Below are 17370 nucleotides of genomic sequence, written 5' to 3' on the forward strand. Positions count from 1 at the left end.
GCCGCGCTCTGCCAGGGGCTTGATTGTGTTGGCCGCACGCTGTGAGAAAATCTGACTCCAGGATTCGTCAAGCTATAGTCGCACCGAACGCACGTGCACGGACACACGCGCGCACTGCTCGCTCACACACGCGCGTACGTCCGTCCACACACGCAGGAGGCATTTTCATGAGGCTAATAAATCTGCGTCGGTGTGCAGATGGGACTCACGGGAAGCGAGAGATTCACTCAGGAGGGTGCGTGAGGTCACGATCAGGTTTAGGACGCGGCCATAAATTAATAGGGATTGATGGCAGCTGTATAAAAGCCAAATCCGCTGCGCTAATCATGGCAATATTTCAATATCTGAGAAGGTGAAGCTCCTCGGTAAGCGTCGTCTCTCTTCTCTCCTACTCCCTCTTCTTCTTCTCCTTCTGTTGACAGTCTATCTACTGTGCCAAGTGCTCTGCTGTGTGTTTACCTCCAGCTATGTCACTTCCTCCTCCAGCCACAGACCTATTTCACCCTCCATTTAAAGCCAAAGCTTTACAGCAGGGTTGAAGCAACAACCCAGAGAGAGAGAGAGAGAGAGAGAGAGAGAGAGAAAGATAGAGAAACTGAGAGCAGTTGGAGACAACAACAGAGGGAGGGAGCGAGCGCGAGACGGACAGAAAGTCAGAGGGGGAGACGGAGCACGTGGGAGATGTATCCACAGGAGGCTACTGATGTATTTACGGCGTGTTCGGGCTTCACGGTTATCAGGAAAACATGAGTTTTCGCCCGAGCTCACCTCCCCGAGGGCCGGGGCTGTCTGACAAGATACAGCGCTGTAACACACCACCTGGACAAGAGGACTGATGTGAATTATGATGGCTTGTATGAGCCTGAGTGAGGGACAGCTGAATCCAGAAACGAGTGTTAATGCTGTACACACTAGGGTTGAAATGGAGTTTTGAAGGCCGATGCTGATATTTTCATAGTGAAGCTGTCCTGTCGCTGATCATTTGTGCCAATAATAAAAATCTTCATTCCAAAAAAACCCCCCAAAATTACAAGTATTCAGTGTTTCAGATTTATTCTAAGCAGGGTGAAAAACCTCTGAAACAGCATTTAGAACACAAAAACTCCCTATTAAACCCATAATAACAATTAAAAGAATAAATAAATGAAATATATAAACAAATAATATTTTGTCGGGCAACCAAATAGACTTGAAAAATACCAGATAAAATTGTATAATAATCATCATCATCATCATCATATTCATGCATACTTGTGTGGAAATCTGAAAATGTCACATCAGAAACAATTCAGGTTAATGGCTTAATATTGATCAATTATAGAATAAACACATACATGCATACAGATAGAATAAATACGTAAACAAACTCCATCATATCCATCATCAGAAATGCATAACACTGACTGACTGATATCAGATTATTTATAAAAGGCCAATATCAGGCCAATCGATATATATTGGCAAACCGATATATATTGGTCTAGTACACCCTAATACACACATAAACAGCTCATCACAGTGTGATTTAGGGACATACATTGTTTACAGTGGGAGACTGGTATGTTATATAGAAGTGTTTTTGCAGACATCACTCAACACTTCTCAGATTGTGCAGGTGGGAGAGCGGGGCCGGTGGTTTGTGTTATTCTTAAGTATGTAAGGACATACAGTATATCAGGAGGGTTCGGTCCGAGTTCGACTACACAATACACAGGGCTCACTCCCCCTCTCTCCCTCTCTCTCTCTCTCTCTCTCTCTCTCTGTTCCTCTCTCTTTCACATGCACACACACATACACACACCTATATTAGTATCCAGTTTCCTCAGACTTCTGAAGTGGCCCGATGCTAATGAATTCTGAACAGAAGCACCACACATTCATGGTATGATGAGAGAGAGGAGGGGTTAGAGGGAGAGAGAGAGAGAGAGAGAGAGAGCAAGAGAGAGAGAGTTGAGTGGGTGCCCTCGATCTCTGTTCTGGCAGGCAGGTTCACCGGTGAAGTGTGGTAGAGGGAGAAAGGGAGGAAGAGAGGAAGAGGACAAGGGAGGAGGAGAGCGGAGGCACATCTTGAACAGGTTTACTTTGATTCACTTCTGATGTTTGGCCTTTCGGCAGCCAAGCTAAACGCTAACTTCTCCCCGTCTCTCCCATTCTTCTCTCCTGTCTTTCTCCCTTCCTCTTTGTCCTCCTCCCCAACCCCGTCTCTCTCTCTCTCTCTCTCTCTCTCTCTCTAACTCCCTCTTGTTGCATATTTGGACTGCTGGTGATAGCTCAGCGTTTGGCTGGAGAGGAGAGGAGGATGGTGCATTTCTCGAGTGCAGGAAACGAGTGATGAATGCGTTGAATGTGTTTTTCGGAGGCTTAATGGGGCGAGGTGGAGGAGAGAGATGTGCTTATCTAGTGTGCCGAGGTGAAGAGGTGTGACTGCTACTAGGGAAAAGACAGTGCAGAGGAATGGTGTGAGACTATTAGACAGAGACACGTGGAAGGTTGTTAGTGTGTGAGGCGTTCGCGTAAGTTGCCAAAGAGCGTTCCACCACTCTGAAACTAGTGTGCTGGTTTTGCGGCAATTTGGCAAAGAGCGATTCATCATTGAGAGTGGAAACGCTGAGAAAGGCAAGACAGAAGACGCATTGTCTCTGACTATTTTTGTCTCGACACTGGCTTTGCTTGATTTGTTTCTTTTTAACATGCTCTCTCTCTCTCTCTCTCTCTCTCTCTCTCTTTCTCTCTCTCCCCCCAGGTATAAGAACGTGGAGCGTCTGGCAGCGGAGGAGTACGAGAGGGATCGCGTCCGGGTGTCGAGGACTCGCCCCGACCTCAACCTGACCTTTGAACCCTCGGAGGCCTGGCCCTCGTCGTCGCGCAGCAGCACCCCGTCCTCCTTCGCTTCCCAGGAGGAAGCGGACGCCGACCTCGAGGCCGAGACCCCCGTCACCCCCTACACACCCTCCGAGACCGGTAGGACTAGTGAGAGTACGGTTTGATGAAGTGGCTGCCATGTGTCCAGCAGCTACAGTGTTGACTAATAAGATGACTAGGTGTAAAGAATGAGGATAATCTTGTAGAATTTGACATCTTTCCTGAAGTTGTGATTCCTTATGAGCCTTTACCTAAAATAGCTTACTGTAGATTCATGTCATTACCTAGGCTTTATAATACAATACTTACAGCTATACTACTAGTAGTACTTTTAATATTACTACTACTTTTACTACTGTTACTGATAGTTCTATTGCTACTACTATTAATATTTCTACTATACCTTTGCAGTTATTTCCACTGCTACTACTACTACTACTAATAATAATGATGATAATGATAACTGTATTTGTACAGTACGTAAAACAAAGTTTACAGAGTGCTTCACAGTCAAGACAAGTAAGACACAGAAACCAAAACAAGAAGAGGACAGAGGCAAAAAAAACCTGATGGTGGGATACATTGGGACTGGGGTGGGGGTAAAGTTATATCATCAAACCATTGTAATGGAACAATGCCAGCATGATTCCTATTATAATGCATCATTGTGAGAAGTATTAATGTGAGTTTGATGCAGTATCACATTTCTTGGGGTTGGCGTCTGTGTGAAAGGTCACATCTTTCCCTAGTGCTTATACAGTGCTTTGAATTCTGCTGGTTAGTGCTTAGGGGAGTTAGAATTAAAACCAGAAGGTTGCCAGTTCAATTCCCAACAGCGCGCCCCGAAGCAATCATTCTTAACCTTAAATTGTTTCAGTTTGTAGCCTGCCTGCCGTTTTAAAACTAACATGCAGGTGTGAGCAAAAGAAAAGGGGAGAGACTGTGGAAAATAGCGAAGGAGAACCAGAGGGGTGTGGGGTGTGTGTGTGTGTGTGTGTGGGGGCGGGGGGGACACCGCCAGGGGGTCTAGAGAGAAGAAAATACAGAGAGAGAGAGGATATAGGTGAAAGGGTCAAATGGGTTTTTGAAAGAGCTTTTTGAAAGTGTGATGCCAAAACATCTTGTGTGAGAACACAGCCTTGTTTTGCCGCTGAGCGAATGTGTCGCCATGAGCTGAGGTACTGTAGCTCCAACAGGCGAGTGTATGAGGCCTCACAACTACGTGTTATTCTAACCTCGCCTGCATCACTGCATGGACTGTACTGGGAGTTACGTGTGTGTGTGTGTGTGTTTTGATGTAAACAGGAACTTAATTCTTCATTTCCTGTTCATATCCTGGTGCCACGACAACCCGCCTTTGTGGCCCTGCCATATTGTTTACGTTAGTGTATGGGTGTGTGTTTTTGTTAGTGTGTGTGTTTGAGTGTGTGTTGATACAGGGGTGCAACCTCAACAGAGGTGCCTTTAAAGTCGAAGCCAGCCATGTAGCAGTGTCAAACAGTATTTCACTGCAGATAAGGGATACAGCTTATACAGTATGTTTCTGTGTGAATTATTGTAGTTTGTGTGCAAGCGAATCTCTGCGAAAGAGACAGGGAGTGAGCTAGTGCAGTGGTTCTCACCGTGGGGTCCGGGGACCACCAGGGGTCCTTGAGGGCGTTCCAGGGGGTCCCCAGCAAACTGATGAACTTCAGCATTATTTAATTTACAAGAAGTTAACACTGTTAGAGAATGTAGAAGAATGACTATTTTGATCATATTTTCACTCTTATCTCTCTAATACAGATAGTCATGGAATTCTGGACAAAATCATATCTAACAATTAAAATATTCTCAGATTTGGGTCCGAGAGACACAATCTCATCAATTGGGGGTCCACAGTATGTACTGAAGTATGACTGATTTTCTTTTTTCCATTTCCCATCTGTGTGACAGGAGAGGCCGACGAGTCCAGCACCAGCGTAGAAACAGAGGAGAAAGAGGTAGAAGCAGTCACCGCCGAAGAAGAGGAGGAAGAACCGAAAGAGGAGGAAGTTGAGGAGGAAGAAGAAGAAGAAGTGCAGGCGGAAACGGCGCCAGAAAAGGAGGAGGAAGCGGAGGAGCGTGAGGAGGAACCGCAGGCGGAGAAGGAAAGGGAGGAGGCGGAGGAGGACAGCGGCATCCTGAGCGACAAGGAGCGACAGAATGAGGAAGTGAATGAGAAGGACAACTGCTCGGCCTCCAGCATCTCCTCCGCCAGCAGCACTCTGGAGAGAGAGGAGAGGGGGAGCAATGAGAATGGTGGGTAGTGTATCACTGCCCAAAATATCCATTTAACAAGTCATTCGATCTAGTATTGAGTCTTAAAATCTGATTTTTCTGTGAAAAATCAGCCAACGGGATGAGATAATTCCACTTACTTCCAGCAAATCAACTTGTTTCAAGGAATTTCTTGAATCGGGTGAAATTTTCATGACACAAGTGGAGTGATCTGCCTTGTTCCAGATGTTGACACTTATGTCTGGAAAAATATCTGAAACAAGAGAAACTGCACTGGAAACAAATGAAATGATCTCAGCCTATTGGCAGATTTTTTGACTTGTTTTAAGAAACATAAGAGTTTAAGAATAATACGAGACTAAATGACTTGTTAAGATGGACATTTTTGCAAGGTACAAAATACTGTCATTTGTAAATGAACTGAAGACCAAGAGCAGGTCTTGCTTTGGAAAAAGTGTCCACCAAAATGTCAATGTTTTCCTAATTAAATCCTTCTCTTCTCTTCACCCCATCACCTTCTCTCTCAGGCTTGAAAGAGGCGGAGGTGAACGAGCAGTGCAGCAAACTCCTCAACAGCAAGCTCTTCATGCTGGACATGCTGTACTCCCAGAGCAAGAAGCCCAGCGACGAGGAGGAGGAAGAGGAGGACGGGGAGAAGGAGAAAGAGAAAGGAGAGGCGGAGGACGAAGAGGTCAACCGGCCGGCCGACGGACAATCGGGCGACGCCCAGGACAACGACAACAGGGCCGACAAACCGGAGAACCGCGGGAACATCCGCGCGTTCGCCGAGCGGTTCGGGGACTTGGTCAAGGACCTCGGTTCGCCCCACGCTCACCTGGACGCCCCGGCCAACGAGCCGCCGCCTCCTCCCCCCAAGAAGGAGTCGGACACGATCTGGGACCAGCTCCTGGCCAGCCCGCGAGAGCTGCGCATCGGGGACATCAACTTCACCGACCTGACGGAGGACGACGACAAGGACATCCTGGACGCCGGTCTGATGGGAGGGTGCAGCGACCTCCCGCCGCCTCCGCCTCCTCCGCCCTTCATCCCCCACCTCCCCCCACCCCCGCCCATGCTGGGCAAGTGCCCCCCGCCCCCTCCCATGCTGGGGATGATGAGGCCCCCTCCTCCCCCCTGCTTTAGCGCCCCAGCTCCGGTGCCTCCTCCCCCGGAGCCGCCTCTCTTCAACAAGAAGAAGAAGACAATCAGGCTCTTCTGGAGCGAGGTGGGTCTAGTTGAGTTCTTGAAAGACATAACATTCCCATTTGCCCGTTACAGTTAAGGTTTTTGGACTAAAGAAGCAATTGCATCACTGATCATCATTCATTTTCACACATAATTTATCCAGAAAATGACGACTGGAGCTAGTAGCAATGTCAGACATAACAAATGCTAAAGAAACTTTCTCCAGACGCAGCGAAGTCTGGTAAACTTACAAACTGCATAAATGAATAATCATGGCATACCTTAAATAAAACATGCCGTATATTTAAAACATGGCATAATTATCTCAGTTCCAAAATATATTTTTTGATTGCAATAACTTTCCATCTCACTACATCAAACGCAAAATCATGGCAAGCAGACAGGCAAGCAATTCCTGTCTTTGTCCAGGGGAAGCAGGCCAGTAAAACGCTCTTAGGGTTTGCCTGAACAAGCCTGAACAATCAACTTATACTGTTGTTTGGGCAGCAGATCATGTAGATCAAGGCAGAGTTCTTGAAAGACAGACAGCACGTTTCCATTAGCCAGTTACGACAAAGGTTTTTCCCATCAAAATCAGAATGACTCACTCACATGTTCCTGTTGTTGCTGTTAGAAGTGCTGCTTTGTGTTCAAAGTCTCTCATTTACCTCTTTTATAGTTGGACATGGGAGCGTAACGCATGCCTCTACCTAATCCAGTCTGTTCTCGTTCTGTTTGTGGTCAGGTGCGTCCATCGGATTGGCAGTACAGGGACTACAAGCGGAGTGGAGACTCGCTCTGGTCCAAACTTGAACCTGTAAAATTGGACACAGCCAAACTGGAACACCTATTTGAGACCAAGTCGAAGGAAATACCGGTCACTAAGGTAAACAACCACTGTCTGAGCAGTGCTCAGAGGGATTTAAGACACTGTTTTATAGTCTAAAGACTTAACAACACAATCAAATCTGATCATGACATGTGCAGTATGTCATAACTAACCCAAATATTAATCATCGTCCCCCATGATGAAATCCGGGGGAAAGAGTATTACCTTCTGTTAGTTCATTAATTTATTTATCCATTAGTTTGTTTGTCCATCACACACAATATCTCAGCTGATTGGATTTTGACGAAACTTGAGGGAATTTTATTTGTCCATCAGTCACATGCGGTATCTCAAACATCACTGATGGGGAAATGTACTGTACTCCAGCAATTTCAAAATTACACTGATTGTCCCAAAGCGGGGCACTACAATAACATGTGAAAAAAGGTGACATGACCTTTGTGATTGGTTATGGGAGGTGGACTGCATCATTTGTGGGGGACGACATGTTTGCTGTTGCTTTGTTCCATGTAAGATATCCTGTGTGGGAATTCACATTTAACCCACCACATTAGTAACAAACTTCAGGTTATAATTATTAATTCCTCCTGTAGACTGCAGAACATTGGCAAGAGACACATATTTCTATTTTATCCTCATGGTGTTTCATATGTTTCTGTGGCTGCTGCTTGATCACAAACACCTCCTGTTTGCCAACCATAGACGGCCTATGGCTTTCTCCAGTACTTGAAATGTGATGTTTAAAAGGTTGAGCGAGGTCATGTGTGTTCTCGGCCCGATCAAACGAGGGAGTGTTGAGTCCCATCCCCAGTCTAATTCCCACAAGGCCTCTAAATAGGAAAAGTATGCTCCGCAAAGAGGGGGAGCTCAACCCAGGTTTCTCACACTTTGAACTCTTGAGTCCCCGCTCCAAAACCACAACTGAACCAATTAGAAACTTGCCTCGGCCCAAGGCTGCTTGTCTACACATAGTGTGATAGTGTGATGGTGGTCTGCGCCTGTTTGGATCGAAACGGCTCCGGCTGAGCTGTCGATTAAGGAGAGAATCCAAGTTTCAGAGGACCACCAGGGCATCAAAACCATCAGAGGTCAGAGCGTTGAGCTGTTTCTCGCTAGGAAGACGGCTTTTATTGCTATTGCCTTGTTTTCAGCTTTGGAGCAGTTTCTTGTCCCATGGCAGGAATCTCTGGTTCCCTGCTACTGGCGCTCTACTGTTCTTACCTTTGAATATACTTTGAACATGGGCACTGGAGAGATGGAGAGCACTTGTACTTATAATATAGGCCTAACCTGCTGTAGGTCACAGATTCAGAGCCACATAAGGCATAATCAGAATGTTAGGTCCCTTTTTTTATAGAGATGTTGGGAAACACCCACCAAGCAAATTATTCCACTGCCTGGATGGTTAACTAGCCTAACAGTGGTAGAAACTTAACTTACTTATTCCAATGTGGCAGCACATAGCAAGGTGAGTGCACGAAAAAAAAGAAAAAAATGAAGATGAAAACAAAAAAGATCCACTGTACAAGTGAGTGAGCAAGTTTGAAATTAAAACTCTGCTGTTGTCTCTTTGTTGAATGTTTTACACAGTATCTGATTCTAAACATGACATATCATTGAAAACGGGAATGGTGACATATTTGTAGAAAAAAATTACATAAATGTTTTTGGCCAGTAAAAATGACTTTTGGCTGGTAAATTATTTTAGCTTACCAGCCCTTGGCACATGAGCCAAAAGACACTTTCAGAGAGAGTAGTAGAGAGTACACTACAACTCTTGCAGAGCTGTAGTGTAAGTCTACCAGTCTTCATGTGGTGACTATATAATTTCCTAGTGGCAGCAACCAGGTCTTAGCACCTGCTCTGTTGCCCTTTGATGTGGCGAGTGAGTTACGACTTCCCTCCACTAATAGCTTATAATAGTCTCTTCTAAAAGTGTTAGTGAGGTCATCTGTACACATGTACTGAAAATATGTCTGCAGGAGTGCGCTATGCAAAGAAGTACATAAACACATAAACACGTGCAGTACACACCCAACCGGTGATGCCATTTTGACAGCTGCAGTCAGTTTAACTTGAGTGATGATCCCCCTAATCCTTAGGAGCCCATAAAGCGGACCACACTGAGAACAGGGGAAGAGAGAGAGAGAGAGAGAGAGAGAGAGAGGGAGACCCAACATTGACCCTTTCTGTGTGTGTGTGTGTGTGTGTGTCACAGAAAACAGCGGCGGACGGCAAGCGTCAGGAGATAATTGTCCTGGACTCTAAGAGGAGTAACGCCATCAACATCGGTCTGACGGTCCTGCCTCCTCCTCGCACTATCAAGACGGCCATCCTCAACTTCGACGAGTACGCGCTCAACAAGGAGGGCATCGAGGTGAGCGAGAGTGATGATGATGAAGAGGAAGAGAGTGATTTGCATTACTCTTTTTGCTTCCTCTCTCTCCAGTGATTCTCTATCTCTTTCTCCCCCTCTCCTGATCCTGCCTATCATCCCAATACTGCTTTCCTCATCCTTCCCTCTCTGTGATTCTTCCTCCTCTAACTTCTCTCCCTCCTCCTCCTCCTCCTCCTCCGCCCCTCAGAAAATCCTGACGATGATCCCCACGGAGGAGGAGAAGCAGAAGATCCAGGAGGCCCAGCTGGCCAACCCCGACGTCCCCCTGGGTTCGGCAGAGCAGTTCCTCCTCACCCTGTCCTCCATCAGCGAGCTCTCTGCCCGACTCCAGCTCTGGGCCTTCAAGATGGACTACGAGGCCACCGAGAAGGTCTGTCTGCGGGACGGATGTGCAGAGGCAGTGTGAACGTGTGATTGTACTAATAGCATTCAAAAACGTTCAGATTGGATAAAACTTTAATAATCAAAGTGGGGAAATTGGGTCGTTGCAGCAGCAAATAATTGGACACAGCGAAGAAAAATAGTATATATGTTATGGTTTATGTGGTTTCCATGTCATGTGACCATAGGTTTACTCCGATTTTGCAAACCTATTTGTAAATGTAAATAGGTTTCACATGAACCAAGGCATGTGCAGATAAGCTAGGATATCTGGGAATTTTTGGCAAGCTATTTGTACATTTAACACATGTACACACTGAACGGTCCATGCACCACACTGCCGGTAAATGTACAAATTGACCGGTGCATGTGTACATTGACCGTTTTTCCACATAAACTGTAACATATACATAAAAATAGAGCAAAGAGGGGGTATTAAACATAAACGCAAATGACAATTACAACACTAGAATGCATTAAGTAGAAATACATGAATGAGAGTAGTATGAAAGTCTGAAAATGTATGTATGTTTGCAAACTAACAGCCATAGAACATACAGAGAAAAAAAAGAAATGAATGAATGTAAGTATGTATGATATGAAAATAGACCAAAAATATGAACTACATTAAGTATGAAAGTATTTTTTTTTAAATATCAGGGTATATGTAATATATGCCAAATGAGAAAAATCTGACAAAAATGTAGAGCATGGACAAATTGTTCCACAAGTGCAAAAGAAAAATAAGAATAGAGGAGGGAAAATAATAAGCCACTGTGAGATGTGTTTAAGGTCGTGCTTAGGGAGTGAATGTGCTTTTATAAAAGGGGAAACAGATCGACGTCAATACAAACACAAATAAACTCTGCATGGCGGAGGAAATAAGTTATGTGTTTGAGTAAATGTGGGTAGCATGTGTGTGTGTGTGTGTGTGTGTGTGTGTGTGTTATGGCCCGTATCAGTGAGCATCAACATCCCTGCGTGCAGAGGTGAGCGCAAACAACATCCGCACAACAACAGCATCGTTGCATCATAACATCATACCAAAATATGCACGCTTGTTAGCGGCGCCTCGTCCTCTCCTGGCACGCGGAGAGAGGCATTTTTCACCCGGGCGCAGAACGCATCCGGGAGGAAAAGTTCAAAGTCAGAACCAGAGAATGGAAAACAACACGCCGCCTCTCCCGTGCCGTCCTGTAAATTTTACGGTTTTCCGCAGGATGCCGTTGTCTTTAATCTCCCTGTGAAAGGCAGCGTTCCTGACTTGACTGTGGGACGGTTTAGTAGCGGGAGGCTTAATGGAGGGCGGCATACCGTGCAGGCACATACACACACACATAAGAGAACGTACCATACAAAAACAAAAGGTTCAGGTAATCAGAACCACATTTGATACCAAAGGCTGACCGAGGCACCGACCTTTCAACAACCTCTCATGACCTTAAACGAGGGCAGATGATTTGTGGTGGGAGCCAGGGTGCACCTGTTGAGGACTTATGTAACTGCAGACTGTAATGAAACACATGTTGTTGGGAGTCTTAATTGACCTAGCTAATGGTGTGTGTGTGTGTGTGTCTTCCCCATGTACAGGAAGTGGCAGAGCCGCTGCAGGATCTGAAGGAGGGGATGGAACAGCTGGAGAAGAACAAGACGCTGCGCTACATCCTCTCCACGCTGCTCGCCATCGGAAACTTCCTCAACGGAGCCAATGTGAGTAATGATGGTACAGGTGCCTCATCATGCATGGGACATAATGAAAAGCTTCCTTTGTTGGACTAATATGACCTGGGGATAGTCAGTGATTTGTAGTAAGTGCAGAGGTGGTCTGTGATTTTAATCCTGTGCGAATTTGCCTGTAATTTGTAAAGTAAAAAGTGCAAGTTAGCTACTGAATTTTGGTTAAGACAGACATCCACTGATAGTACTAATCTAGTGCAAATCAAACTCTTGGTACTTTCAGCCATAATTTGTTTTTGGAGCATGTTTGTTTGTTTTTTTATTCTTATAGATGTGAGATTTCTCTCTTCCTCCTGTCTTGAAACATGAAAGCATTAGAGGAATCTATAGAAGAAGGTTTTGAATGCAGTTTCGGCACAAAACTCAAGTTTTGCTTGTTGCTTTTGCTAAGTCAAGGAGTGATGAATTGTAAAATCCTGACTGTATCGGGGGGTGGGGTGGGGTGGGGTGGGGTGGGGGGGGGGGACCGGTGAATTCTGCGAATTTCAGCATCCCGTGGGAATGCGGTTCACGAAACACAGAGGTTAGGGGGGTAAATAATTTGCGGATAGGGCTTATGTTTGTGCGTGTTTATGTGTGCAGGCGAAGGGTTTTGAGCTGACCTACCTGGAGAAGGTTCCAGAAGTGAAGGACACGGTGCACAAGCAGTCTCTGCTGCACCACGCCTGCTCTGTGGTGGTGGAGAACTTCCCCCAGAGCACCGACCTCTACTCCGAGATCGGAGCCATCACGCGATCCGCCAAGGTAGGCCACACACACTGGCTTTAATTTCAATCATGTATGAAACACCAGCGTTTCTACTAAACACACGTGAAACACACCTCATTAGAATCCTAATTCCCTTGCCAGTTGGACGGAAACACACTTAACACCCCGTCTCTCTCCGTCAGGTGGATTTCGACCAGCTGCAGGAGAACCTGTGTCAGATGGAACGGCGCTGCAAAGCCTCGTGGGACCACCTGAAGATGATCGCCAAGCACGAGATGAAGCCCCAGCTGAAGCAGAAGATGTCCGACTTCCTCAAAGACTGCGCCGAGAGGATCATCATCCTCAAGATCGTCCACCGCAGGATCATCAACAGGTAGTTCCTCTCGAAAACCATCTCTCCATCTCAAACTTCATTCCACCTTGAGAAAAATCCTTTTCCCGCTTAAAATCTATCACCTCTAATTAAGCTCCCCACAGGCGTTTTCATGCTTTTCTTTCCCTCTCCTCCTCCTTCTCTTTGTCCTCCTCCTCCTCCTCCTCTTAGGTTCCATGCATTCCTGTTGTTCCTGGGGCATCCGGCCTACAGCGTGCGAGAGATCAGCGTCCACCGGTTCAGCAAGATCCTCAGCGAGTTTGCGCTGGAGTACCGCACCACCCGGGACCGCGTGCTGCAGCAGAAACAGAAGCGCGCCGACCACCGCGAGCGCAACAAGACCCGCGGCAAGATGATCATGGACGTCAACGCTCCGGTGAGCGCCGCGCAGACACAACCCCTCACACACACACACACACACACTCTCTCTCACACACTTTTCTCCCATGTTTACCTGCATTGGTGCATTTCTCTCTTTTTCACTTATTTCCCTTCATCTTCTTTAATCTGTTCTTTGACTCTCGCTGTCTCTTTTCCCCTGTAGTCTGATGATGAAGAGGAGAGTGAGGTATCACCATGTGTGCCTGCCTGTCCGCATGAGTGTGTGTGTGTGTGTGTATATGTGTGTGTATATGTGTGCATGAAACCGCTAACCCTGATCAGACTACTTTCTCTAACACTTTTCTCTCATAAAATTCTCAAATGGTTTCCTTTTTCACTTGTAAATAATGGATCTAGATGTCTGAGTGGTGAAATTCAGTATTCAGTGTTGGACAGCATTGGCATGTTTGAGTCAAAGTCCAAAATACTCCAAATAGAAGTTGCCAAATTCTTCTTCTTCTTCTCTCTCCCCCCTCCAAAGTGCGGTCGGACCGGCTCAGGCGGCAGCAACAGCGCCCCTAGCGGAGGCCAGGAGGGCGAGCAGCCTCAGGGTCTGGGTCACGCCGAAGACGCCGCAGAGCACGAACACATGAAGGCGGTGCTGAAAACCAGCCTCGGCGGCGGCGACAAGGAGGCGACGGGGGTCCCGGGGCTGCGGACGCGGACCAGATCACGCCCCGGACGGGGAGGTGAGGGAGAGAGGGGAAAAAAAAACACTTGACTTTTGGATCTTCCTTGGTGAAACGTCTCACAACAAAACAGAGGAGAAAAGAACTAAACCTTCACCAACTCTCGCACCCACCTACACGCATCCGCACAGCTGCACATACACAAGCTGCACATAGACACACACACACACACACACACACACACACACACACACTCCGTCTAAACCTCTGTCTTCCCGCCTGGCCCACTCAGGTCGCAGCATGCCGGCGTGGACGCCAGCCGTGGAGGAGGCTCAGATCTGTGGAGACGACGCCGCCGATGAGATCATGGAGCGCATAGTGAGGTCGGCCACCCAGGGCCCCGGACCCAGAGCCCAGCCCCGAGAGAGGAGGAGGTCCAGGGCCAACCGGAAATCATGTACGACACAGACGATAAGCACACAGCCAGTCTGAGCACAACTGACAGCCGTGTGATCACTGATAACTCTGCTCTGCTCTCCTCTCTTCTCTTCCATCTATTCTATTCTATTCTATTCTGTTCTATTTCTGCTCTGCTTTACTGTACTGTACTCTGTTTGTTTCTGTTCTGTTCTATTCTATGTTATGCTATTCTATTCTATTTCTACCCTATTCTACTCCATTCTTCTCTACTCTATTCTCATGTATTCTATTCTACTGCACTCTATTTTTCTATTCTATTCTATTCTATCATTAATTATTGTGTTCTATTCTACTCCATTCTACTCTATTCTATTCAACATTATTCTAATCTGGTCTACTCTATTCTATTCTATTCTATTCTACTTTATTCAATGCTATTCTGTTCTACATTAATTTGTTCTATCCTACTGTGCTCTACTGTATTCTATTCTACTCTACTTTATTCTATTCTATTCTACTTTATTGTACTCTGCTCTATTCTATTCTATTCTATTCTATCCTGCAGTGAGGCGGACTCTGAAGAGCGGTCTGACCCCAGAAGAGGCTCTTGCTTTGGGACTGTCTGACTCTCCGGATATGCAAATGTAATTTACCCGCCTCCCGCCTGTCCACGTTGCCGTGGCAACGCCCCCCTCGACATCGACTGGACGTCTCTGTCAGCTCTCTGCCTTCGCCACACTTTACAGAACTCAGTCAGTCAGTAGCCCCCCGTAGGTTTTCGCCAGCAGCATTGGCTTGATGTGTCTGATTGAAGAAGCTGTAGCTGTGATTGTTTTTTTTTTTTGTTTTGTTTTTTATCGAATGGGTGGAAATGCAACGCAAGGAATAAATCCTCAGGAGGAAAAGCGGACGCGAGGCGCTAGAAATGGAAAAGGAAGAGAAAGAACGAGCACCGCTGTGAAGATTGATGAAGTCAGACTGGCGAGGCAAAGAAAAATGAATTCGCCTCATTTCAGTGACGCTGCCTCAAGATTGAATAGGAAACATTTTTGTTTTATTTATCTAACTATATATTTTAACCGCATTGTATTTCAGTACAAAGGGATAACATGTGCTTGTGAGTTTCTGCAACGCTGACAGCATCGTTTTTCATTTATTTAAGCTGTGAACTCGGGTTATAAAGAATGATGGGCAGTGGCCCTGAAGAGGGATTTATTGAAGTTTTTTTGAGGCCGTTTTCTTCTCTCACACAGTCTCAGACAACCCCAGGAGACTTCGACATGAACAAAGAGACTTTACTGACAAATCCTACTGTGTGAAAACGCAACTGTTTGCTTCTGCAATTGCACACTAGCTGAGATTTGACATGTGTAGTTGTGTTTGGTAGGAATGTGAAAGGTTTTCAATCTGATGTGTGCCTTTCATTTTAAAGGGACAGCACCGTACCTTTTTGCCATCTCTCTCTCTCTCTCTCTCTCTCTCTCTCTATTCACCTCCTACTTCTCAATGAACTCATATGTCACATACATATTCAAAGGTGTAGCTAGTCAAGTTCTAGCAAGCTGACATGAGTGTTGGATCAATAATTTACTTGCTCTTTTTTATTTTGGCAAAATGGTTTTACCTATTATTGTCTAATTTATTGCGAAACTCGGACACTCATTTTGTTACCATAAGACGTGTGACATCTTGCACCTTACTTTTCTTCTAAAGATTAATAGTCTCTCATATTGAAATGAATGACTGATATACAGAAAAAGGAACACTACATTTTTATCTCAGAGGAACTGTTTATAAATTGTAAAAAAAAAAAAAAAAAAAGATAAGGAAAAAATTTGAAATTGTAAAAACGTATTTTGAAGGACATGCAGAGAATTCTGCATAAAATGTGTAAATGCCCTCGTCAGCTGCGGAGTACTATGAAGTACTGTAGTGTGCATGTTTAGTGTGTTTCATGTTTTGTATTATTTTTGTAATTTCTGTAGAAACTTGTATTATAGTCTGAGAGAAAAGGTAAAAAAAAGAAACTATTCTGTGAATTGTAATTAAAGAGAAAAAAGAAATGGAAGGTGTGGTCAAAGCTGAAATATATCCAGTCATCTTGTCGCTCCTTGTTGAGGGAAGGAAGCCACATAGTTGGATTGGAAAGGCTCCTGTGTTTTGATTTGCTTTTAGCTCTGTGGTCATGCTGTACTTCATATGAACTTGAACAGGTTGTGGATTAATGTATCTGGGTAATATACGATTCCTTTTGTCCCAGCTGAAGTGTCGGCTCCCCTCCGCTGCCTGCAGCACAGCAACAGCTGGGAAACGCCACTTCATCGATATCATGTAGTGAACTGAACATGAAGCCATTGCTACATACACTTTCACTTGAAATGCTGTGTATACACATTCTGCAATTAAAAAACAAAACCCATTAAGTGACAAGGTGGACGTGCATGTCATCATTCCTGTTTATGCGACCGTTATCAAAGTGTGACAACAAACTTTTTATGAAAGTAGGCACAGAGAAGCATCTACAGTTTGAGATGGACTGTGATCCATTAAGACACACAGCTATTCATTTTCCCATCTGTTTCAACTGGCTCTGTACTATAGATTATAGCACTGTTTGGATGTGATGCGTCATTCTCGCAGTAAATCTTGGGGCTTCCCATTGGTTCTCATTGGTTCTCAAGTCACCTTCCAATGCATCCTCGACTGTCCAGTAAACTTACAGGATCTTTATCCGTCCTCCATCCTCACGTTGTTTTGTGTTGGAATCATGCTTCAGCCGTTAGGTATTACATCAAACACATAATGGAGAACACAACACACAAGAACCCATATTGAGAAAGACCCAATGTGTCCATCCCCATAAGACCTATACAATATATATGCTATCAGATAACTTTGCCAAACATGCCAGTAACGGTGTTCACTTCACAGGACATAGTTTACACCTGAAATACAATAAAACCTCCGGAAAAGACGTGACACAGACATGATTTGAAGGCCACTAGCCTGTACCAGCTAATAAGAACCATTTATCCAAAATATGCCTTTGGTGAATTGAATAAGTGTGTTTTTTTGATGAATGATGAAAGCAATAGACACAAATAGTACCCATACACAGCCTGAATCTATTTCCTCCTAATGCACTGTAATCAGTGAGCTCAGGATTCACTGTGAGATGGGAGAACTG

The 17370-nt window shown here is 45.3% G+C and overlaps 1 protein-coding gene across 1 annotated transcript in view; it reads left to right on the forward strand.

Annotated features, from left to right (window-relative positions):
• fhod3a (formin homology 2 domain containing 3a) overlaps positions 1–16613 on the forward strand; it is a 60180-nt gene extending 43567 nt beyond the window's left edge. The window contains exons 17-30 of the mRNA XM_078290219.1: positions 2744–2961; positions 4798–5142; positions 5649–6346; positions 7052–7192; positions 9375–9533; positions 9742–9924; positions 11526–11645; positions 12255–12416; positions 12563–12753; positions 12925–13129; positions 13298–13321; positions 13616–13823; positions 14056–14220; positions 14749–16613. Of these exons, the coding sequence (XP_078146345.1) occupies positions 2744–2961; positions 4798–5142; positions 5649–6346; positions 7052–7192; positions 9375–9533; positions 9742–9924; positions 11526–11645; positions 12255–12416; positions 12563–12753; positions 12925–13129; positions 13298–13321; positions 13616–13823; positions 14056–14220; positions 14749–14831 (2902 nt within the window). The 3' untranslated portion in view covers positions 14832–16613. The remainder of the gene's footprint in view (positions 1–2743; positions 2962–4797; positions 5143–5648; positions 6347–7051; positions 7193–9374; positions 9534–9741; positions 9925–11525; positions 11646–12254; positions 12417–12562; positions 12754–12924; positions 13130–13297; positions 13322–13615; positions 13824–14055; positions 14221–14748) is intronic.
• The last annotated feature ends 757 nt before the right edge of the window (positions 16614–17370 follow it).

The sequence above is a fragment of the Centroberyx gerrardi genome, chromosome 19 (assembly GCF_048128805.1).
Source record: "Centroberyx gerrardi isolate f3 chromosome 19, fCenGer3.hap1.cur.20231027, whole genome shotgun sequence".
NCBI classification, from domain to species: Eukaryota; Metazoa; Chordata; class Actinopteri; order Beryciformes; family Berycidae; genus Centroberyx; species Centroberyx gerrardi.